The sequence below is a fragment of the Thalassophryne amazonica genome, chromosome 23 (assembly GCF_902500255.1).
Source record: "Thalassophryne amazonica chromosome 23, fThaAma1.1, whole genome shotgun sequence".
NCBI classification, from domain to species: Eukaryota; Metazoa; Chordata; class Actinopteri; order Batrachoidiformes; family Batrachoididae; genus Thalassophryne; species Thalassophryne amazonica.
Genome location: NC_047125.1, coordinates 35,462,236 through 35,487,334, shown reverse-complemented (window position 1 = coordinate 35,487,334; position 25,099 = coordinate 35,462,236). Strand labels below are relative to the sequence as shown.

At 44.5% G+C, this 25,099-nt stretch overlaps 2 protein-coding genes across 4 annotated transcripts in view; one reads left to right on the top strand and one right to left on the bottom strand.

Annotated features, from left to right (window-relative positions):
- Positions 1–20,034, bottom strand: part of LOC117504940 (serrate RNA effector molecule homolog) — a 27,902-nt gene extending 7,868 nt beyond the window's left edge. Inside the window, exons 1-15 of the mRNA XM_034164420.1 lie at positions 19,920–20,034; positions 19,195–19,317; positions 18,741–18,851; positions 18,512–18,655; positions 18,158–18,218; positions 16,292–16,589; positions 15,605–15,837; positions 15,355–15,438; positions 6,014–6,146; positions 5,746–5,873; positions 5,520–5,581; positions 5,365–5,443; positions 5,103–5,267; positions 1,536–1,700; positions 1,301–1,454 (exon numbers count right to left, since the gene is read on the bottom strand). Of these exons, the coding sequence (XP_034020311.1) occupies positions 1,301–1,454; positions 1,536–1,700; positions 5,103–5,267; positions 5,365–5,443; positions 5,520–5,581; positions 5,746–5,873; positions 6,014–6,146; positions 15,355–15,438; positions 15,605–15,837; positions 16,292–16,589; positions 18,158–18,218; positions 18,512–18,655; positions 18,741–18,851; positions 19,195–19,313 (1,936 nt within the window). The 5' untranslated portion in view covers positions 19,314–19,317; positions 19,920–20,034. The remainder of the gene's footprint in view (positions 1–1,300; positions 1,455–1,535; positions 1,701–5,102; positions 5,268–5,364; positions 5,444–5,519; positions 5,582–5,745; positions 5,874–6,013; positions 6,147–15,354; positions 15,439–15,604; positions 15,838–16,291; positions 16,590–18,157; positions 18,219–18,511; positions 18,656–18,740; positions 18,852–19,194; positions 19,318–19,919) is intronic.
- On the top strand, positions 9,384–25,064 carry ift46 (intraflagellar transport 46 homolog (Chlamydomonas)). 3 transcript variants are annotated; one of them, XM_034164424.1, is made up of 5 exons: positions 9,384–9,389; positions 23,526–23,882; positions 24,112–24,205; positions 24,281–24,412; positions 24,513–25,060. In XM_034164424.1, exons 2-5 carry the CDS (start codon positions 23,605–23,607, stop codon positions 24,852–24,854), a joined length of 846 nt encoding a protein of 281 aa, XP_034020315.1. In that variant the 5' UTR covers positions 9,384–9,389; positions 23,526–23,604; the 3' UTR covers positions 24,855–25,060. The 3 variants fall into 3 exon arrangements, with proteins under 3 accessions (XP_034020315.1, XP_034020314.1, XP_034020313.1); XM_034164423.1 differs by lacking the exon at positions 9,384–9,389 and adding an exon at positions 21,975–23,511 and having other exon boundaries at positions 23,590–23,882; positions 24,513–25,062; XM_034164422.1 differs by lacking the exon at positions 9,384–9,389 and adding an exon at positions 22,277–22,282 and having other exon boundaries at positions 23,371–23,882; positions 24,513–25,064.
- The last annotated feature ends 35 nt before the right edge of the window (positions 25,065–25,099 follow it).

Genomic DNA, 25,099 nt, shown 5'->3' with positions numbered 1-25,099 from the left:
AGTTAAGGCTCAAAGTGGCAGGCCAAGAAAAATCTCAGATAAGCTGAAGTGAAGGATGGTGAGAACAGTCATAGTCAACCCACAGACCTGCTCCAAAGACCTACAACATGATCTTGCTGCAGATAGTGTCTCTGTGCATCATTCAACTATACAGCGCAGAAGTTGCGCCGGGGCTGGATCTTTCAACAAGACAACAACCCTAAACACTGCTCAAAATCTACTAAGGCATTCAAGCAGAGGAACAAGTACAACGTTCTGGAATGGCCATCTCACTCCCCAGACCTGAATATTATTGAAAATCTGTGGTATGATTTTAAGTGGGCTGTCTATGCTCAGAAACCAACAAACCTGAGATGTTTTGTAAAGAAGAATGGTCCAAAATACCTTCAACCAGAATCCAGACTCTCATTGGAAGCTATAGGAAGCGTTTAGAGGCTGTTATTTCTGCAAAAGCAGGATCTACTAAATATTGATGTATTTTTTTTTCTGTTGGGGTGCCCAAATTTATGCACCTGCCTAATTTTAACGAATTACTGCACACTTTCTGTAAATCCTGTAAACTTCATTTCACTTCTCAAATATCTGTTTGTCTGCTATATGATATATTTAACTGAAATTTCAGATCCAAGCAAACGCAGGGCCAATTCCACGGATTGTTGTACTTATTAAACTTTTTCAAATCGTGTTTCTCGCCATCTTACCTCTCCAACGTTGCTCTGTGACATTCTTCTTTTAAAAACTTGATGGCTCTTAAAGTATGTGATGTCCACATGCTACATTTAGCTTGGAGCAGCCACACAGCATCATCGTAGCAACCAACCAGTCCCACTTTATGACAAATATCGCAACAACCACATTTTGAGAGAGGGTTTTTCTCCGTGGACTTCCGCGGATCTGAGGACACAGATTTCTATCTGTAACACACAGATCAGTGTCCACAGACTTATAAAACGCGCACGATGTCGTAAAAAAAAAAAAAAAAAAAAAAAAAAGCTTTGCAACAGGCATTTTAAAAACCCAGTGACGATCACGATTACAGAGTCCAACACTAACACTCCCCCTCTCCACCCCGATGAAATCCGTGGAATTCGTGGAGTTTTCACAGCCCTGGATGTTGCAGCTCCGCATGCCGCTTAGCCTGCTAATGCTACGTCAGCAGATGGCGTGAGAAAACCACAGATAGCCGTTACTGCTGGACATAAACCGAAACTCAACATCGTTAGTTTCTGGTTTAGGTAACGTGACGATGTCGGCTTTGGTGACCGCAGTCAGGTGGAGTGTTACCACTGGGCTCATGTACCTTCAGCTGCAGTGATCTTGGCGACAGGCAGGGGGCCTCGCACATGGATCAGACCACAGCGATGAGGCATCTCGTCCTCACCGGGATACTCGCAGAAATTGTAGTAATCGACAGAGTGGACCAGACGCAGGTAGAAGAGGAGCCTGTCCAGCACCTGCTCATATGGAAGCACAGCTCAGAAACAAAACACCATCAGAACCTGCAGACACACACACACACACAGAGCTCCTCCCACCTTCAGCAGCTTGTCATCTGTCTCCACGGTAAACTCTGAGGACAAGCCAGGGTCCTTGGCGTCAGCACTATTGCTCCCAGAGGCTCCTGTTAGCTCCTCCTCCTCAGCGCTCACCTCCTCAATCAGGTAGTCTGTGATGTTCCTCAGGACGGGGTTCGTCTCCATCTGTGACACAGTCACGCACACCCTGAACGCTTGCTGAGGAATTATGGGTAACGCACTGAGTTAATGTGCTGCAGGATGTCCAGCGTCAAACTACTGGTTTTAGTGCATCACACTGGAAGAACATGAACAGCAGTGGGTGCTCTATCAGCAGTGAATAGACAATTTTCAAGATCTGCCGCCATCTTGAAACTGAGACTTCTGGTTAGTAGGCCTCTCGCTCCAGTGTTTGGCATTTTTAGAAACACCTGCTCAGCTGTCAGATTTCCAGGGAGTGAAATGGCCACTGGAGGTGAATTCCACACCCTATCGGAAAGTAATTTTGTTGTCGTCGTTAACCCACAAGGAATGAGAAGGAGTACTGCAGTGGTGTGAATACTGATGTAAAGTCCAGGTCACACGGCACAAACCAAGGACACTGAAGCCAAAATAAAACAATAAATCTGGACTTACACTGATTTTCAGAGACATCATTTAACCATGGTCCAGCTTCGTTCCTGTACGAATCCTGACAACTTCAAGTCGTCCGTACTCCGTTTTGCTTTCTGTCTTGATGGTTCCTCATCCTTTGCGTAATTCCTGTACCGGCAGCGTTCTGTTTGTTTGTCATCCAAAAAACTGAAGAGTGATGGACTTCTGCTGAAGAGTTTCGTTCAGAAACTGTTCGTCAGTGTGGTTCTGGTGTGAGGGGAGTGCTGAACCCCTCACACCGGCCAGAGAGAGACAGCAGTCGTTTGAATAGCAAAGTTCGACTGTGGGTGCCCAGCTGCCGGGTCAATAGTCACTCCTGGTTGTTATGACGCCTCACGGAGCGGCCGACCGATCCCTGGTTATGACGCCTCACGGAGCGGCCGACCGATCCCTGGTTATGACGCCTCACGGAGCGGCTGACTGATCTGTTGTCATGATGCCTCACGGTAGTGATGGGACGAACAACGCTGGTGTGTCAGCACTGTGCCGAACACACAGGAGTGAAACCCCATATTTGTGCGTGTATCACTTTAAGAAAAAAGAAAATCATGTGACCGATACAGGAAGTGTGTTGTTCGGAGGCGCTGCGCCAAATTGTGTTTATAAGCAAACAAACTGTATCAACATGTTGCAGATTTGTTGGATGGAGTTTGTCTGTTGGAGTTACATTTTGGATTTTTGCCTGCCTTCATCTTGTTCCACTGACTTCATGGGTCGTTCAAAGACATTTTCCCCAGTCTGGAATACGTTTGATTTTTTTGACACCAAATAAGGTAAATCTTTTTCTCCTTTGGGCATTGTTTACTATTATTTTTTTCAATTAAATATGTTTGTACTCCTTCCTGGTAAGAGGTTTGAATTGTTTTCAGATAAATTAACATTTTATTTTATTGCCGGTGAAGTGTCGGCTCTGTTCCACAGGGCTATCTTACATCAATAAGAGCACTTCATCAATGCTGAGGCACTATAGAGCCTGGCATGGCAATGAGGAATTGGCAGATACTCGTGTGAGTACCCCAGGTAAATTTTAACTCTGAATTTCATTACAAATTTGCTATACAGTGGTCCCTCGCTATAACGCAGTTCACCTGTCACGGCCTCGCAGTTTCGCGGATTTTTTTGGTCCAATTTTACATGCTTTTTTTTTTTTTTTTTACAGCGCATTGTGTTCCGCATCCTCATCAAGCAGGCCGGTCGCAGCACCTCAAAGGGAGAGCACGCGCATTGTGTTCTGCGTGTCTGTTTATAAAAATGTTCTCACCCAGAAGAAAAAAGAGCACCAACAACTACCCATAACTGTGTTCTTCACTCGGAAAAAGACAACTGCAGCGAGGTGTGACTCAGTGGAAAAAGATGTGACAGCGGAGCGGCGCCACGACGAAGAGGTGCGGTCAGAGGAACTGTGACATACTGGTCAGTCACTATTAATAATTTCTTACGTGTCCAACCTCGTAGGTTGATTGTTAAAATTAAATTTGTTAGTTCTAAAAGCCATCATAATTATTTATAGGAAAACGTTCTATTTTTATTTCTCAAACAAATGTTTGGGCCTGATAACAGGTTGGTCTAATTTTTCTACTAAGGTTTGAACTTTGAGAGTGTTTACATACGAGAGAAAAGTGAGAAAATGTTCATGCCTGTTTGAGAAAAGTGTATAAAGTGTGTAGTTTGGGGTTTTACAGCCTTAAAACATCTATAATAATTGTAAAAAATAACACTGTCTACTTCCCGGATTTCGCCTATTGCGAGCTATTTTTAGAACATAACTCCCGCGATAAACGAGGGACCACTGTATTCTACATACTCAGTTTAGCATTTACACACACAAGGTTTTAAGCAAAGCTTAAAGTCTTTTCAGGAACAGCTTAACTCGACACACAAATTGAGCACATGAAATTATGCAATGATGAGATCATATTTTAAATAAAGGACAGGTGATTGAATATTTCACAGGCTGATGTTGGGTTTGCAGTATGTTAGCTTTTCCATCTTATTTTCATGTTATTTACCTGAAATTATTTTATAACTACTGCAAGGGTCACTATTGAGTGACCAACACAGTGTCAATACAGTGCCGACACAGTTTGTGTAGTGTGTCAATACACTTCTTGAGGTATCATCATCCCATCACTACCTCACGGAGCGGCCGACCGATCTGTTTTCATGATGCCTCACAGAGCGGCCGACCGATCTGTTTTCATGATGCCTCACGGAGCGGCTGACTGATCGGTAGTTATGACGCCTCACAGAGCGGCCGACCGATCTGTTTTCATGATGCCTCACGGAGCGGCTGACTGATCCGTAGTTATGACGCCTCACGGAGCGGTCGGCCGATCCGTTTTCATGATGCCTCACGGAGCGGCTGACTGATCCGTAGTTATGACAGCTCACGGAGCGGCCGACCGATCCGTTTTCATGATGCCTCACGGAGCGGCTGACTGATCCGTAGTTATGACAGCTGACGGAGCGGCCGACCGATCCGTTTTCATGATGCCTCACGGAGCGGCTGACTGATCAAAGCTGGACGCCGGTTAAACAATGCCTCCGAAATTCAATGTAGATCCAGGTTTGTTTTGTTTTGGCTTTGGTGTCCTTCGTTAGTGTTAGTGAGACCAGGGCTTTACATTCGTTGCTAGGAAAGTTCAATGACCAAAATACCAACATTCTGGGCACAATGAAGATCTTTTCACTGTTATTTGATTTCTTTGTGTGACTGACATCTTTATTCAAGCATTCAAAAGTCTATTCCTACCTCCACACAACTCCAACCACACACAAGAGTTTTTTGACAGTTCTTGTTATTGAAAGAAACTGTGTTTCCCTAAACGGATAGATTTGTGATGTCGTCACGTATGCGCATAGGCGCAGTCTAGCGGGATCTTGAAAACTGTCCAATAAGGGGAGCATGTCTTCAGTTTTTGGTGGTACGTGTACCTGTTGGAGCCACAGCTCCCCCTTCTGGTCCAGACTGTGAATGAGACGAGCAGATAGGCGGATATCGTTTCTGACCACCGGTCTGTGGTGAGTCAGACCATTAACGCTTCGGACGCGACGACACAGATCTCTGTTCACCACTGGAGACAGCTCACAGTCCTTCAGCTGAGACAGCGAGACAGACAGAGATGTGTGTGTGTGTATGTCTCTCTCTGTGTCTGTCTGTATCTGTCTGTCTGTGTGTGTGTGTGTGTCTTCGTACTCTGACGTTCTGTAGGTTCCAGCACGTCTCTTTGATGTTCACGCTGCGGTCAAAGGTCACCCAGCAGCGCCTGAAGAACCTGACACACATACATTCATGATGTGAGCGATAAATTACCCAGAAACCAACACTGCTGCTCAACTGTCAAGTCTCACCTCCTCTCCGGCTGGGGGTCAGACAGCGCCACCCGGAGGAAGCCTGGGTACCTTTTGCACAACTACACACAAACCAGTCACATCAATACACTCAGAACACTGCTTACATCATCAAAGGTCACTCTGATCCCAGTGACCCCACGTCTCACACACAGACCGACACACAGCAGGGACAAGAGGACACGAGGACAGGAGGGAGTGGGAGGAGCTTCCTGCTCAGACTCACCACAGCAATCTGCTCCTTGGAAACATCTGGCGGGATGCTCCGGATGAATAGAGAAGTTGTGAGGTGCAGTGGGCGGGGCTTCACTGATGCTACCTTCTCCCGCTCCTTTGCTCGCGCCTTCCTTCGCTCTGGCACACACACACACACACACACACACACACACACACACACACACACACACACACACACACACACACACACACCCTTTTTCAGCATTTGGGGTGCTGTGGCTTCTCTGGTTGGTGATTTAGGGTCATGTGACTCGTACCACTCTCACGGTCCTCCTCTTCTTCCTCTTTCTCCTCCTCTTCTTCCTTCTCTCCGTCAGACTGGGAGGAGTCAGAGTCCGACACGCTGCCCTCGCCGCTGTCAACCGACGCGCTGCGCTTCCTCTTCTGGCCCTGAGACAGCATGCTACAGTTAGCACGCTAACATGCAGTCACTCCAGAAACAAAGTTTAAGTTCTCTGACCATCAGCAACTCATTTCTACATATTCTGCCCATGAACGCGTGCAGCGCCAAGTGCTTTTACGCTCGTAAGACTGATGAAAAAACCTTGACATAGAGACGCAGCTCAGAATTCATCCTCTGTGATGTCACAAAGACAAATAAAACATTTGATCCTGATGACTTAAGCAGTTTGTTTTGTCTGAAGCTCAACTCTCAGTCTTAGATGAAGGACTGAATGCAGAAAAGTGTCAAATCACAGCCTTTTGTGTCTAAGGCTTACTTCACAGATATCTTCCCAGTTGGCGCCTCTACTGGTGGTTGGCTCTCACTGCGGTATTGCATCACTTCCTGTTCCGGAGCACAGCGTTGTTTTGCTGTATCTGTTAGCTGTTTAATCTACGTAGTTAGATTGATCTAGATAACGATTTGTTTCACAGTGTAATCTTCACGTGCCTTAACTAAAGCACTCCCTCTGCTGAATCACCTCTAAATTATTTACACATTATTCACTTTGTGTGTTTTTAGGAATCCGCTAGCTTAGCGCAGCTACTAGCTCTTAGCCGGTTTAGCATGGCGGCTTCTCCTGTCTCTCCCGCACTTTTCTGCTCTGGGTGTGAAATGTTTAGTTATTCCTCTGCCTCCTTTAGCAGTAATGGTACTTGTAATAAGTGTAGCTTATTCGTAGCTTTGGAGGCCAGGCTGGGCGAATTGGAGACTCGGCTCTGCACTGTGGAAAATTCTACAGCTAGCCAGGCCCCTGTAGTCGGTGCGGACCACGGTAGCTTAGCCGCCGTTAGTTCCCTTCCAGCAGATCCCGAGCAGCCGGGAAAGCAGGCCGACTGGGTGACTGTGAGGAGGAAGCGTAGTTCTAAACAGAAGCCCCGTGTACACCGCCAACCCGTTCACATTTCTAACCGTTTTTCCATACTCGGCCACACACCCGCCGAGGAACAAACTCTGGTTATTGGAGACTCTGTTTTGAGAAATGTGAAGTTAGCGACACCAGCAACCTTAGAGCAGGCGACACTGAAAGAAATTTGAAACTGCTGGCTAAGGCTAAGCGTAAATTTGGTAAGATTGTAATTCACGTCGGCAGTAATGACACCCGGTTACGCCAATCGGAGGTCACTAAAATTAACATTGAATCGGTGTGTAACTTTGCAAAAACAATGTCGGACTCTGTAGTTTTCTCTGGGTCTCTCCCCAATCGGACCGGGAGTGACATGTTTAGCCGCATGTTCTCCTTGAATTGCTGTCTGTCTGAGTGGTGTCCAAAAAATGAGGTGGGCTTCATAGATAATTGGCAAAGCTTCTGGGGAAAACCTGGTCTTGTTAGGAGAGACGGCATCCATCCCACTTTGGATGGAGCAGCTCTCATTTCTAGAAATCTGGCCAATTTTATTAAATTCTCCAAACCGTGACTATCCAGGGTTGGGACCAGGAAGCAGAGTTGTAGTCTTACACACCTCTCTGCAGCTTCTCTCCCCCTGCCATCCCCTCATTACCCCATCCCCGTAGAGACGGTGCCTGCTCAATTGCCTTGTCAATCCAAACTGGAAGTCCCAAAAACCAGTTTTATTTGTTATTATCTATCATCCACCTGGTCTTTACTGTGAGTTTCTCTGAATTTTCAGACCTTTTGTCTGACTTAGTGCTTAGCTCAGATAAGATAATTATAGTGGGTGATTTTAACATCCACATAGATGCTGAGAATGACAGCCTCAACACTGCATTTAATCTATTATTAGACTCAATTGGCTTCGCTCAAAATGTAAATGAGCCCACCCACCACCTTAGCCACATTTTAGATCTTGTTCTGACATATGGCATAGAAATTGAAGACTTAACAGTATTCCTTGAAAATCCCTTTTTGTCTGATCATTTCTTAATAACATTTACATTTACTCTGATGGACTACCCAGCAGTGGGGAATAAGTTTCATTACAGTAGAAGTCTTTCAGAAAGCGCTGTAACTAGGTTTAAGGATACGATTCCTTCTTTGTTATGTTCTCCAATGCCATATACCAACACAGGGCAGAGTAGCTACCTAAACTCTGTGAGTGAATTAGATTATCTCGTCAATAGTTTTACATCCTCATTGAGCATAACTTTGGATGCTGTAGCTCCTCTGAAAAAGAGAGCCTTAAATCAGAAGTGCCTGACTCCGTGGTATAACCCACAAACTCGCATCTTAAAGCAGATAATCCGTAAGCTGGAGAGGAAATGGTGTCTCACTAATTTAGAAGATCTTCATTTAGCCTGGAAAAAGTCTGTTGCTCTATAAAAAAAAGCCCTCCGTAAAGCTAGGACATCTTACTACTCATCACTTATTGAAGAAAATAAGAACAACCCCAGGTTTCTTTTCAGCACTGTAGCCAGGCTGACAGAGTCAGAGCTCTATTGAGCCAAGTATTCCTTTAACTTTAACTAGTAATGACTTCATGAATTTCTTTGCAAATAAAATTTTAACTATTAGAGAAAAAATTATTCATAACCATCCAAAAGACATATCGTTATCTTTGGCTGCTTTCAGTGATGCCGGTATTTGGTTAGACTCTTTCTCTCCGATTGTTTTGTCTGAGTTATTTTCATTAGTTACTTCCTCCAAACCATCAACATGTCTATTAGACCCCATTCCTACCAGGCTGCTCAAGGAAGCCCTACCATTATTTAATGCTTTGATCTTAAATATGATCAATCTATCTTTATTAGTTGGCTATGTACCACAAGCTTTTAAGGTGGCAGTAATTAAACCATTACTTAAAAATCCATCACTTGACCCAGCTATCTTAGCTAATTACAGGCCAATCTCCAACCTTCCTTTTCTCTCAAAAATTCTTGAAAGGGTAGTTGTAAAACAGCTAACTGATCATCTGCAGAGGAATGGTCTATTTGAAGAGTTTCAGTCAGGTTTTAGAATTCATCATAGTACAGAAACAGCATTAGTGAAGGTTACAAATGATCTTATGGCCTCAGACAGTGGACTCATCTCTGTGCTTGTCCTGTTAGACCTCAGTGCTGCTTTTGATACTGTTGACCATAAAATTTTATTACAGAGATTAGAGCATGTCATAGGTATTAAAGGCACTGCAGTGGTTTGAATCATATTTATCTAATAGATTACAATTTGTTCATGTAAATGGGGAATCTTCTTCACAGACTAAGGTTAATTATGGAGTTCCACAAGGTTCTGTGTTAGGACCAATTTTATTCACTTTATACATGCTTCCCTTAGGCAGTATTAGACAGCATTGCTTAAATTTTCATTGTTACGCAGATGATACCCAGCTTTATCTATCCATGAAGCCAGAGGACACACACCAATTAGTTAAACTGCAGATATGTCTTTCAGACATAAAGACATGGATGACCTAATTTCCTGCTTTTAAATTCAGATAAAACTGAAGTTATTGTACTTGGCCCCACAAATCTTAGAAACATGGTGTCTAACCAGATCCTTACTCTGGATGGCATTACCCTGACCTCTAGTAATACTGTGAGAAATCTTGGAGTCATTTTTGATCAGGATGTGTCCTTCAATGCGCATATTAAGCAAATATGTAGGACTGCTTTTTTGCATTTACGCAATATCTCTAAAATTAGAAAGGTCTTGTCTCAGAGTGATGCTGAAAAGCTAATTCATGCATTTATTTCTTCTAGGCTGGACTATTGTAATTCATTATTATCAGGTTGTCCTAAAAGTTCCCTGAAAAGCCTTCAGTTAATTCAAAATGCTGCAGCTAGAGTACTGACGGGGACTAGAAGGAGAGCATATTTCACCCATATTGGCTTCTCTTCATTGGCTCCCTGTTAATTCCAGAATAGAATTCTTCTTCTTACTTATAAGGTTTTGAATAATCAGGTCCCATCTTATCTTAGGGACCTCATAGTACCATATCACCCCAATAGAGCGCTTCACTCTCAGACTGCAGGCTTACTTGTAGTTTCTAGGGTTTGTAAGAGTAGAATGGGAGGCAGAGCCTTCAGCTTTCAGGCTCCTCTCCCCTGGAACCAGCTCCCAATTCAGATCAGGGAGACAGACACCCTCTCTACTTTTAAGATTATGCTTAAAACTTTCCTTTTCACTAAAGCTTATAGTTAGGGCTGGACCAGGTGACCCTGAACCATCCCTTAGTTATGGTGCTATAGACTTAGACTGTTGGGGGGTTCCCATGATGCACTGAGTTTCTTTCTCTTTTTGCTCTGTATGCACCACTCTGCATTTAATCATTAGTGATTGATCTCTGCTCTCTTCCACAGCATGTCTTTTTCCTGGTTCTCTCCCTCAGCCCCAACCAGTCCCAGCAGAAGACTGCCCCTCCCTGAGCCTGGTTCTGCTGGAGGTTTCTTCCTGTTAAAAGGGAGTTTTTCCTTCCCACTGTCGCCAAGTTCTTGCTCACAGGGGGTCGTTTTGACCGTTGGGTTTTTTCTGTAATTATTGTATGGCTTTTGCCTTACAATATAAAGCGCCTTGGGGAAACTGTTTGTTGTGATTTGGCGCTATAAAAATAAAATTGATTTGATTTAATTTAACTTAACAGGTGCACGTCAGGCTGCAGGTCCCAGTCTGAACATGGTTTGAAAAAAGAAAGTCAGACCTTTAATCACAGAAATGTTTCAAATCTGCAGTGATTAAACCATTACTTAAGAAACCTAATCTTGACCCTAGTGTATTGAAAAACTATCGGCTGATATCAAATCTATTATTATGCTCTAAAATTCTGGAAAAAGTGGTGTCACGGCAGCTCGTGGACTATCTTACTGAGAATAATCTCTGAGCCACTGCAGTCTGCTTTTAGAAAATATCATTCCACAGAGACTAAAGTGGTGAATGATCTTCTGCTTACAATGGATTCAGACACCACTACGGTTCTGTTGCTGTTAGAGCTCAGTGCTGCATTTGATACAGTGGATCATCATATTCTACTTGATAGGCTGGAAAAATCATTTTGGGATTACTGGGAGTGCCCTTGCATGGCTGACGTCATACTTGACCAGTCGTTCTCACTGTGTTTTGTACAATAACACTACCTCTAACCTTAGTGACATGAAATTTGAGGTTCCACAGGGGTCCGTCTTAGGCCCCCTGCTTTTCTCCCTTTATATAGCACCCCTTGGGCACATATTGCGTTGTTTTGGGATTACCTTTCACTGCTATGCTGAAGATATTCAGTTATACATGCCGATAACTGCTGGTAATCTCATCCACATAAAATCCTTAGAAAATTGCCTTGCATCAGTGAGAAGCTGGATGTCTAGGAACTTCCTGCTTTTAAACTCTGATAAGACTGAAATGATGGTTCTTGGTCCAGTGAGACATCGGGATCAATTTGACCAGTTAACACTCATCTTAGGCTCGTGTGTCATACATCACACTGACAAATTGAGGAACCTTGGGGTAATTTTTGATCCTACATCGTCCTTTGACCTCCACGTTAGAAATATTACTAGGACTGCTTTCTTCCACCTGCGAAATATAGTGAAGATTCGTCCCATCATGTCTATGGCTGATGCTGAGACCCTGATCCATGTGTTTGTCTCTTCTAGATTGGACTACTGCAATGTTCTATTTTCTGGTTTACCGCAGTCCAGCATTTGGGGTCTCCAACTGGTTGAAAATGCTGCAGCCAGACTTTTGACACAAAGCAGAAAGTTTGACCACATTACACCCATTTTGGCATCTCTTCACTGGCTTCCGGTCCCAGCGAGATCAGATTTTAAGGTTCTGCTCCTAGTCTATAAAACTGTTCACAGACTGGCACCTCCCTACCTAGCTGACCTAATTAAACCTTACGTACCGCCCGGGCTTTGCGCTCTCAGGGTGCAGGACTACTTTGTGTCCCTAGGGTGAATAAAAAGTCTGCGGGTCACAGAGCTTTCTCTTATCGTGCCCCTGTTCTGTGGGATGATCTCCCTGCATCAATAAAAGTCAGATTCTGTAGAGACTTTCAAGTTCAGACTTAAGACACACTTATTTTCCCTTTCGCATGACTAGCAAACTGGCATAGTATGTTCCTACGCTTTTTACTCTTTTAAATTCATTTTATTAGTAAATGGAGCGTGTCACGGCCTCAACTTTAACTAAATGCTGAGTCTGTTAGTGAAGCTTAGGGCTAGCGGCCGGCGATCACCTTAGTATTTCTTCTGTTTTTCTTGTTGCTTAATGCTGACAAATTACACTGTATTTGTTTTTCTGATGCTTGATTCTGCTTTTTTTTTTTCTCTCTCTCTCTGAGGTGCAGCTCCATCCAGAGATGGGTGTGGTGTCTGTTCCAGAAACCATCCTGTGCACTGTCAACATTTCCTGTATGTTCGCTTTGTGAAATGTTTTGTAATTTATGTCTATCATGGCCCAAGCAGAGGGTCACCCCTTTGAGTATACGTCTGCACAACGGTGGAGAGTGTGCCACGCTCCGGTTGGCATCAACACGCTGAAATGACCAGATCATTTCCAAAGTGAACACTGTGGTGATGTGGGACCGTCATGTGACTATCCGAGAAATTGCGGAAGAGGTGGACATTAGCACTTTTTCGGCACATTCCAATTTGGCATGAGAAGAGTTGCAGCGAAATTCATGCCGATGGCTTTGGCATGAAGCTGATGGCGGAACAAAAGCGCCTTCGTGTTGAAGTCTCACAGGACATGTTGTGACATGCCCACCTCTTCCACCTCTTGTGAGGATGGGTGGAGTCTTTCTGCGTTTTTTCATTCCAAGGAAAAAGATGGAACGACTGGAGCAGCGCCGCATCAAATTTTGCCAGAAACTGGGTGACAGCCAGGTAGAAACCATTCGGAAGATTCAGACGGCTTTCAGTGGCTTTTCAGTCATGTGACTATCCGAGAAATTGTGGAAGAGGTGGGCATGTCACAACATGTACTGTGAGACTTCAACACGAAGGTGCTTTTGGAAATGATCTGGTCATTTCAGCATGTTGATGGCTGACCGGAGCGTGGCTCGCTCTCCACAGTTGTGCGGACGTCTTTAAACCGGTTGTACCGTTCCTTAATCTGTGTGATGGCCATAGGATCGCCACCGAAAGCCGTCTGAATCATCCAAATGGTTTCTACCTGGCTGTCACCCAGTTTCTGGCAAAATTTGATGCGGCGCTGCTCCAGTCGTTCCGTCTTTTTCCTTGGAATGAAAAAACGCAGAAAGACTCCACCCATCCTCACACAAAGGCTGCTTACAAGCAAATGACGCAATCGACAGGCGTGAAAAAATTCACGCATGCGCACGAAGGTTCAAGGTTGCAAGCACACGTGATTCAAATCCATCAGGTTTTTGCAAAAAATAAGGTCCGAAACTTTTCTAACAGACCTCGAGTACATATATACACACACACACACACACACGTGTATATGTATATGTGTATACATATATATGTGTATATATGTATATATATATATATACACATACTCAACAAAAATATAAATGCAACACTTTTGGTTTTGCTCCCATTTTGTATGAGATGAACTCAAAGATCTAAAACTTTTTCCACATACACAATATCACCATTTCCCTCAAATATTGTTCACAAACCAGTCGAAATCTGTGATAGTGAGCACTTCTCCTTTGCTGAGATAATCCATCCCACCTCACAGGTGTGCCATATCAAGATGCTGATTAGACACCATGATTAGTGCACAGGTGTGCCTTAGACTGCCCACAATAAAAGGCCACTCTGAAAGGTGCAGTTTTGTTTTATTGGGGGGGGATACCAGTCAGTATCTGGTGTGACCACCATTTGCCTCATGCAGTGCAACACATCTCCTTCACATAGAGCTGAAGAGAACACCTCTCTAACGTGCCAAATGCCAGCGAATGTGAGCATTTGCCCACTCAAGTCGGTTACAACGACGAACTGGAGTCAGGTCGAGACCCCGATGAGGACGACGAGCATGCAGATGAGCTTCCCTGAGACAGTTTCTGACAGTTTGTGCAGAAATTCTTTGGTTATGCAAACCGATTGTTTCAGCAGCTGCCTGAGTGGCTGGTCTCAGACGATCTTGGAGGTGAACATGTTGGATGTGGAGGTCCTGGGCTGGTGTGGTTACATGTGGTCTGCGGTTGTGAGGCTGGTTGGATGTACTGCCAAATTCTCTGAAACGCCTTTGGAGACGGCTTATGATAGAGAAATGAACATTCAATACACAAGCAACAGCTCTGGTTGACATTCCTGCTGTCAGCATGCCAATTGCACACTCCCTCAAATCTTGCGACATCTGTGGCATTGTGCTGTGTGATAAAACTGCACCTTTCAGAGTGGCCTTTTATTGTGGGCAGTCTAAGGCACACCTGTGCACTAATCATGGCTTCTAATCAGCATCTTGATATGGCACACCTGTGAGGTGGGATGGATTATCTCAGCAAAGGAGAAGTGCTCACTATCACAGATTTAGACTGGTTTGTGAACAATATTTGAGGGAAATGGTGATATTGTGTATGTGGAAAAAGTTTTAGATCTTTGAGTTCATCTCATACAAAATGGGAGCAAAACCAAAAGTGTTGCGTTTATATTTTTGTTGAGTACACACACACACACACACACACACACACAGGCATGCACATGACTGGTACTCATGGTGCTTGTGCATGCCAACAATAAATGATGCGCAGCAGAAAACACAAGGGAAGCACTTCTTAAGTGGAAAGCAATGACAGATTGTAGGAAAAATGTTTCCCTCGGCTGTGCATCAATAATGTTTAGCACACACAAGCACCATGAGTACCAGTTATGTGCACCCCTGTATATATATATATATATATATATACATATGCGTGTGTATGTGTGTGTGTATATATACATATTCTATTTCTACCTCATTTCTTATGTCTCGTACTGTTACAAGTATTATTATTATTGCTGCTTATCTTTGCACACGCTGTTTGATGAACATTTTCCTCTACTTGCACCCATCTTGTGTGTTTTTAAGAGCTGATGTAACGTGAATTTCTCCTCTGTGAGATCAATAAAGTTTATCTTTATATTTTCAGCAAATAAATAAATAAAATAGCTGGATTTCCATGCAGACACATTAACAGCCAACGCTATTTTGAACCCAAGATGGCACATGAGTCACGTGACAGATTTTTTGACTTGTCATTTTGCCACTCTCTCAATTTAAGCACACTACCCTAACCCTGTCAGTTGACATACTTTCTTTGTCATCTTTTCTTCCTCCTCTTCCTCGTCATCCTCTTCTTTGTCCTTCTCTCCGTTTTGCTGGACAGACTCCTCCCCCTGCAGTGACCACAAAAATAAAGACAACTTTCACCCTCTCAAAACCACTTTTCAAAAAAAACTACTTTTCGACACCAAGCGCACTGAGCACCACCACCTGTCAGCAGGACATGAACATACCTTCCAAAGCAACGTAACGTCTCGCCCGCTCACAAACACTCCTTACCATGTCCGGCTCTTTTGTCTCGCCACTCTCACAGCCAGCGGGAGTCTCTTCTGTCCGACGCTCGGTGGGTTCAGAAGTGGCCGGAGGGTCCATGCTTCCACCGCTGTGATCATCCTGATTTTTCTCCCCGCCATGGTTGGCACCGCCCACCTCGGCGCCGGTTGCCAGGGGAACAGTTGGCACCTCTAGGATCTGCAGGTCAAAGTCTGTGCCCCCCTCCATCTTTATCACTGCTGCAGAGAGGCCACGACACATGATACCATTACCCACAATCCCCAAAACAGCACAATGCTGATTGGCCCTCTTTAACCCTGCCCACAGTTCAGTTTCAAATGATTACTCCCACTGAAATCGAGGCCTCTTTTACAAGGTAGACCTGGACAATAATAAAGTTTCCAATCCACCAAGTCTTTAAATGTGGAAGGAAGCCGGAGCACCCGAAGGAAACCCGTACAAACATGGGGAGAACATGCAAACTCCACACAGAAAGGCCACAGGTGGGAATTGAACCCATGACCTTCTTGCAGTTAGGCAACAGTGCTAACCATTAAGCCACTGTGCTGCCAGCATGATAATGTTGGCGGTGAGAGTGGGCAATAATGTGCCCCTCCCAATATGGCTACCAGCGCAACATCCATTAGCCAATAGACAGGGACCTTTTTTGTTTTTTAAACATGATGGCTTTACCTGCATCCATCAGTTTGATGATGGCTGGGGCATGGTCCATGTCCAGTGACACCTTGTCCAGCCAGTTATTGTCCAGAAGGAAGAGGAAGACCCCCAGACGTGTTTTCAGAGCGGCCAAAGTCTCCGCCCTCCTGGCTGCGATGTCATCAGGATGGTACTTGAGGCGGAACCACTCCTGATCTTTGTGTTGGAGAAAGAAGTCCTGCAGCTGCTGACGCCTGAAGTCCAGTTTGTACTGATTGTAGCGCTTCACAGACTCCGTCTCATCCACGCTGTCCTCCATGTTGAGCAGAAACTCCTGCACACACATGGCAACAGTCACCAGGAGACCAATGAGTGAGTGCGATGCAGCGAGCACTCTGAGTTACGCACCAATGATGACATGCTAACCTCAATAATGCACTTTGTCTTTGATCCCATTCTGTTTTTTCTGTTTCTTCAGCTTTGCTAAACTTTGTAAAAACCTTTTAACTTTTAGAATGCTCTAAGCCCTGGGTCACCCCTCTGTGTCTGGTCTGCTGCAGGTTTCTTTCTCATTATAATTATTTTCGTGTTCTTGCTCAGGGTGATTGGCAAGGTTAGACCTCACTCATGTGAAGCACCTGGAGGCAACTTTGTTGTGATTTGGTGCTATATAGATAAACTACATTAAAATGCATTGAAATACTGGAACCAAACAACATCCTGATGACAATTTGCAAGCTGGAAACACACATGCTGAATCCTGTTAACCTCATTAATATGCAAATATATGCACAGACCTCCCTCAAGGCATAACCAGTTGACCTCGCGGTTCCTGCAGAGTCAAAGTAACGTTAGCAGTAAGGGTGTAATGCTACATGTATTTGTATTGAATTGTTTCGGTACAGGGCTGTTCACGGGTGAGTTCGCACTGCGTGTGTTTACAGTGTCGCCAACTTAGCGAAATCTGGCCGACTTTCCAAACCATCTTGACTACTTATTTTCTCAAAAGTGACTAGCGACAAATCTAGCTACTTTTCCTGGCGTTACCAGAGACTTTTCTGATGTCTGGCGACTGAAAGTGAAAGTCTCTGTTATCACTGAGCGGCAGGCTGCTGCAAAGCACCAAGATCAGAAATATCTACAATCCTCCTCACTCGGACTCACTCAGCCTACTGACCTCGTTTGCTGCACTGTGATTAAATAGTCCCCAGACTTTGAGAAACCCTGGCCTTGAAAAGTTATTTTATTTTAATAAGTGATGCCCAATTTTAATCGCTAAATAAAACAAACCAAGAATCAAGTTTATTTGTGGTTCTAAATATTTTAAGGCAGTTTTACTCACTTTTTTGCCTCTCCCACAATGTTTTTGTTTTCAAAACGTTATTTAAAAAGATATATTAACATTAAACAAACAGTTAATAGAAAGAGATAAAAAAAAATAAATAAATTGTACAAAACTAAAGGGATTCTTTAACATTAGCTCTCTTTTAAAAATCCCTTATAGAGTGTGACAGTTTTGGACAAGTTAATTTTTCTGGCGAAAAATATGAAGGTTGAATTGAACAGGGCTTCATGCTGGAAACATTGTGCTATTTACTTGTACAGAGGTTTTGTTGAAAGCTGTTTACTAGGAATGTATTTTTTTTATAATATTTCATACATGTGTCAGTTATTTGAGAACATTTTATTTAACTTATTACCAGGCAGCACTTTGCAATTATTTTATTTTCCTGTTTGTATAATGTTACAATAAATTGCTGGTTTAAACAAGCAAATTTAGGTTTTTCATTTTGTTCCCATATTGTACCGAAAATTAATCGAACCGTGACCTCAAAACCAAGGTACGTACCGAACCGTGATTTTTGTGTATCGTTACACCCCTAGTTAGCAGCGTTTACTCACCTTAAAGCTCCTCATTGCAGGAGGACCAGGAGGAGGAAGATCTGGATCCACCATCCCCAGCCTGACACACACACACACACACACACACACACACACACACTTGTTTTTTACTTTATGAAGCTGTAACAGTTTTCAGGTTTGACGGAGCATCTTACTAAACAAAGTCACATGATCAACAGGATGCACTGCTTAGTTTTATGATCCAGCTGGTCCTAAAACTGAGATACAGATCAAAGAACCAGAGTTCAGTTAAGCCTGAAGTTATCTTGACCACACCCCCAGTGGTCACCAGCAAGTCAAGGTTAAAAATCATCTTTTTCCACATGTTTCTGGTTGTGTTGCTGTATGCCTCACCTGCCTTGCAGGGGGTGCCCTCCGTGATGTGGGTGCATGTGTGGGAGGTCGGGGTGCCAGCCCTGAGGCCCCGCCCCCGGGAAAGGAGCGATACCTCCTCCAAAGGGCAGGTCGAAGCGGTAAGGCTCCCCCCGGCTGTCATCCCTGGAAAGTGTAAACAGAGACGCGAGCGTTCACAAACCATGAATTAAGGACTCTCAGTGCGGGATGAGTGCAGCGGCGCCCTGACCAGTCTCTCCTTATACGCTTGTGCTGGGGACTGATGTGTCGCGGTGGGGAGAACCTCTCCCGATGACCACGATCGTAGTCCCGCCTTCTCTCCCTACTGCGGTCCCATTCCCTGCACAAGACAAAAAATGAACAGCTTCAAACCGCATCTCAGAGCAGCGTCTTCTGCACGGTGAGGCCGTGAACGATTCACATCACCGGATGGTTCTAAGGACCCGCAGTCATATCTGTTGTTGCTGGAAAAATGACTCTGCCTCTTCTGGGTGAAACAGTTCCAGTGTACACAAAATAAATTGATTTTTAAAACAATGTGGTGGTTTCACTACATGAACAGAAACAGGCATCACAGCACCACCTGCTGTTGTTTCAGCAAACCCACACAGATTAAAAAAAACATAACTTTTGTTTTTGGAGCTTTGCTGTGTTGAAGAACATAAGACAAAGTGGGCGTTCACCTGTCTGGCCAATCTTCCCGCCTCCGCTCTTCCCGCTCTCTTGACCGCTCCATGTCGCTCCTCTCTCTCCGGAACTTGTCCCGCCGCCTCCTGTCAAACTCGTCATCACTGTCTCCCATTGGACTGCAGAGGATTTAAGACATGACAGAGACACACGGAGAGTCGGGGCAGGACGTCAGAGGACTTTAATCAATGCCACAAATTCATCCATTCATTTTCTGCTGCAGAGGAACTATTAACGCTCCGAGTCTGACCCAGGAACCATCCCAGAACCGGACAGACCTCCTTCAGGGGGGGCCGATAGGATTTAACAGTTTTGATGACACAAATATCAAGTTAGACATTATAACAGCTTTAGTCAGCATATAAAATCAACCTAGAGTCATTTAAAAACACTGTAAGTCATAAAAATTAAATTCATCATTCTGTATTTAAATCCAACAGAAAAACAGAAGCTCTTAATAATCTTTAAGATTTGATGTTCCTGATCGATGTTATTCTTCATGTGTCCAGATTAAAGAAACATCACTTAAAAGCACAAACCATGACAGATGATACTTTTGTTACAGGTTATTTTAGCATTGAAGCTAACGTTAGCACAGCAGCACTAACAGCTTCGTTAGCTCAGGAGCGCTAATGGCGCCACAACCCTCGACATGGCATCTGTGTTCGTTCGGTTATGTTCAACCATCTCAGTTTTAGGATGCGTTTATAACAAACTTTACCTAAAACTCCGTCTTTAATTCAGCGAAATGTGCTCTTTGCTGCAGGTATCCCGCCGCCAGACCGGATGACAAAGAAGCCAACACACTTTATTTCCTGTTGTTCCACAGAGACGGTGCTCGCCCCCTGCTGGACAGGAGGAAGACAGCACGCAACACTTTATGCGTTGGCAACTGCGCCCTCTCGTGGCGACCACTGCACTGCGACAAACAGTTTGACGACTTTCACTGTTTATTTCTCACGTTGAGGTTTGGGGTCACCGGGCTTCACCTGGAGCCGTTTTATAGGAATATTTTGAAGAGCTGATGAATAAAGAAAATGAGCGAGAGAAAAGGCTGGATGATGTGGTGAGAGTAAATCAGGAAGTACAAGAGATTAGCAAGGAAGAAGTGAGGGCTGCTATGAAGAGGATGAAGAGTGGAAAGGCAGTTGGTCCAGATGACATTCTAGTGGAGGCATGGAAATGTCTCGGAGAGATGGCAGTAGAGTTTCTAACCAGATTGTTTAATAAAATCTTGGAAAGTGAGAGGCTGCCTGAGGAGTGGAGACGAAGTGTGCTGGTTCCTATTTTCAAGAACAAGGGTGATGTGCAGAGCTGCAATAACTACAGAGGCATAAAGCTGATCAGCCACAGCATGGAGTTATGGGAAAGACTAGTAGAAGCTAGGCTTAGAAAACAGGTGAAGATCTGTGAGCAGCAATATGGTTTCATGCCAAGAAAGAGCACTACAGATGCAATGTTTGCTCTGGGAATACTGTTGGAGAAGTACAGAGAAGGACAGGAGTTACATTGTGTGTTTGTGGACTTAGAAAAAGCTTATGATAGGGTGCCAAGAGAAGAGCTGTGGCATTGTATGAGGAAGTCTGGAGTGGCAGAGAAGTATGTTAGGGTAGTGCAGGACATGTACAAGAATAGTGTGACAGCGGTGAGATGCGCAGTCGGAATGACAGACTCATTCAAGGTGGAGGTGGGATTACACCAAGGATCTACGTCACTTCCGCTTAGTTACAGCCGCCATTTTGGATCGTGGCTGAAAACAAACGTACGCGCACTCACAACCACTGTTGATATAGTCATCTTTACCGCTGTTTATTCGCAAAGGCCTGCCGATTTGGTCATGCCAAATGGAGTATGAGTATGTGGAGAGCCTTGATAGGTGTCCAAAAGTTGCTGCAGTTAAAGTTAAAGTTGCTGCAGTTAAAAATGCACTTTTCGATCTTTTAACTTATCGTGGTTGGTACAGCCAACTGCAACACACGATCATGACATTCTCTGTGAAAACTGGTGTATATTAAGTATAAAAAACATGGCAGAATGATGCGAGTGCGATGGACATCAAGTAGGAAATGAGCGCGACAGCAGTTTGTTTTCAGCGGCTTGCTAGTTACTATGCACGTTGCTATGTGTGCACACATCACGGACCCGGATGTCCAACCGTACCTATCAGCTTGAAATGTGCTTGGTAGATAGCGTAGACGGGTGATGGTTTTTTTTGTGCCGTTTTCATTTTTGTGGCTGATTTTGCTTTTCTTGTATCTGTTGGATTGGTCTAAGCAGATGGTCACCCCTATGATTCTGGTCTTCTTTGTGTTTCTTCCTCACAAACTCCACAAGGGTTTTTTCTTCCTGTGGTCACTGTGTGCTTGTTCGGGGTGACCTCAGATCTTACCCATGTCAAGTAGTTTTGTTGTCATTTGGCGCTATATAAATAAATCAAATTGAATTGAATTAAAGACACGTCAGGTCAAAAGATCCCAGAAATGACGTCAACAACCTAAACAAGGACACGCCCACTGAAACCCGCTCATCAAATAATTCATAAGAAAAACATCACCAGCAGCTGTCATCATTATTGTTCATCACTGCTAATTCTGCTGCCGAACATTTTTTCATTTGTTTAATTTGAGACAAAGTCGTTAAATGTTTTGTCTTAAGGTGTTTCTATAACGTTTGACACATATTTTTTGAACAGACGCCACCTGGTGGTAATGCCGACGTACTGCTGTGAAACGACAAGCGTGACGTGATGACGTCATGCTAAAGTTCTCTTCCTCGAAACCTGTTTCTAGCGTTAACTTGGATCTCTATTTTTATTTTTTAACCACGGTTCTAATGTTTATAGAAATCAAAGACTGACTGTGGAGAAAAAAAAAAACAAAACATTTTTTTAAACATGTAGTTCAGCGAGTGACGTTTGAGATCACGTCGTTATTGGATACCGAGTTTGTCGGCTGTTAGATGAAAACGTATTTAAATAAAGAAATAAAACCCAGATACTTTCCCGGTAAGACAAATCAGGATTCTTTTTAAATCGTTACTTTTTCTGTCCTTGAACATCGCGACTTGAACCGATTCGAGCTGACGGTTTGTTTTTGTAGCTCCTTGTTGATAACGTGGCTAATATCACTGCTAAATAATAGATTCACGCTCACATCAACAACCGTTTGGCATTAATCTGTTATTTAGCCGTTTGGAGTTGACGGTAAGAGGGAATCTGTTATTTAGCCGTTTGGAGTTGATGTAAGCGTTGAGCTGATATTTAGCCGTTTGGAGTTGACGGCAGAGTTGATCTGTTATTTAGCCGTTTGGAGTTGACGGCAGAGTGAATCTGTTATTTAGCCGTTTGGAGTTGACGTAAGAGTTGATCTGTTATTTAGCCGTTTGGAATTGACAGCAGAGTGAATCTGTTATTTAGCCGTTTGGAGTTGACGTAAGAGTTGATCTGTTATTTAGCCGTTTGGAGTTGACGGCAGAGTTGATCTGTTATTTAGCCGTTTGGAGTTGACGTAAGAGTTGATCTGTTATTTAGCCGTTTGGAGTTGACGGCAGAGTGAATCTGTTATTTAGCCGTTTGGATTGACGTAAGAGTTGATCTGTTATTTAGCCGTTTGGAGTTGACATAAGAGTTGATCTGTTATTTAGCCGTTTGGAATTGACAGCAGAGTGAATCTGTTATTTAGCCGTTTGGAGTTGACGTAAGAGTTGATCTGTTATTTAGCCGTTTGGAATTGACAGCAGAGTGAATCTGTTATTTAGCCGTTTGGAGTTGACGTAAGAGTTGATCTGTTATTTAGCCGTTTGGAGTTGACGGCAGAGTTGATCTGTTATTTAGCCGTTTGGAGTTGACGTAAGAGTTGATCTGTTATTTAGCCGTTTGGAGTTGACGGCAGAGTGAATCTGTTATTTAGCCGTTTGGATTGACGTAAGAGTTGATCTGTTATTTAGCCGTTTGGAGTTGACATAAGAGTTGATCTGTTATTTAGCCGGTGGGAGTTGACGTCAGAGTTGATCTGTTATTTAGCCGGTGGGAGTTGACGTCAGAGTTGATCTTATATTTAGCCGTTTGGAGTTGACGTAAGAGTTGATCTGTTATTTAGCCATTTGGAGTTGACATCAGGAGAGTTGATTATTCTTGAAGAAGTTGTTTTGGTAAAGTGACACCTGTGTGTCAGTGTTGGAGGCTTATGGAGCGGGCCGACCAGCTGAGGGGGACCAGGCTGGTGAAGAACCAGCCCTATGATGAGAGCCTGGATATCGTGGACTCCGAGGAAGTGGCCAGCATCTACAGTCCGACTCCCCGCAGCCAGTATCAGGTAACAGGTCACAGCTCACCCTTCAGGCAGGCTTTGGAGGGTCCACGTGTTCTCACTTGTCCCGTCTCCGCCTTTCAGGCAGAATCCAGGAAGATGGGCATGAAGGGGCGTGGCATAATGTCAGCCAACAGTAGCAGCGACGAAAGTGGCAGCACGCCCAAAAAAGCCAAAGATGCGACCTGTGGGCATGCTGGGGCAAGTCCTAAAGAAGAGGAGGATGAGGAGGATGATTCTGATGAAGAAGAGACTGATGATGACGATGATGACGACGATGAACCCAGTGAGGCCCCAGAGGGGGCGTATGACCCTGCAGAATACACCAACCTGCCCGTCAGCACAGAGATCAAAGACCTGTTCCAGTACATCACACGGTGAGCACCAATCACAGGTCCACATAGATGGCTCAGGGAACCTGCTAGCCTAGACTACATTAGCATCAAGGCTCATGAGCTCAGTGAAATGAGGATAAAGACCATGTCCCTGGAGCGCCAGGAAGACAGACTTGTAGATCCTGCAGCACTGAGCTCTGGTGCCTTCATACCTTGATTTTTTGGGGGGGTTGTACAGATTGTGGGTGTTAATGTGGTGTTGTGTTGCCAGATATAATCCTCAGTCCATAGACCTGGAGCACAGCCTGAAACCCTTCATTCCGGACTTCATCCCCGCCGTTGGTGACATCGACGCCTTCCTGAAGGTACAGACTCTTACGTAACAGCCTTGCATATTCTAACTTCAGCCATGACCTCTGATGGACCTGTGTGCCGGACAGGTGCCGCGGCCTGACGGTAAAGCAGACAGCCTGGGTTTGGTGGTTTTGGATGAGCCCAGCGTAAAGCAGTCAGATCCCAGAGTGCTGTCCCTGTGGCTGTCTGAGGAGACCAAACAACACGGCCCCACTGAGGTAACGACCGCGGTTCAGCAGCTAGCATGTGGACATAATCATTGTGGACAAACACCTAGCGTCCCTGCTGCCTTATTGACTGACCTCCCCCTGTCTCCAGGCCAAGGTGACGAGCGTGGCATCTCCGCAGATGGACATGCGGGCCGTGGATGATTGGGTGGAGAGCATTGGTGCGCTGCACCGTTCCAAACCTCCGCCCAGCGTGCATTATGTCCGTCCCATGCCGGACATTGACAGCCTGATGCAGGAGTGGCCAGCTGAAATGGAGCAGGCGCTGGAGCGACTGCGGCTGCCACCGGCCCGCCTGGACTGCAGCCTGACCCAGTACGCCGACCTAGTCTGCAGTCTGCTGGACATCCCCGTGTACGGCAGCAGGATCCAGTCTCTGCACCTACTGTTCTGCCTCTATCTGGACTCTCAGCACATTGCGCGCAGGGAGTAGGACCACAGGCGACCCCCTGCTGGTGGAAATCCAACAAGAAAGAAGAAATTTGACCTGTCTAAGAAGATTTTGGACAGAGCTGAAGTCCAACTGACCTGGATCAGGCTTTAGACTGTTCTTTCACCTGTTAGTCCACAGGCCTGTTGGTCAAAGCTGGTACTGCACCTGTTATTACTCCTTTGTGCTGTTAAGTGATTAATTTTTGATGTTTGTTGAGACTTTGAACTGCAACTGTTTTAATAAAA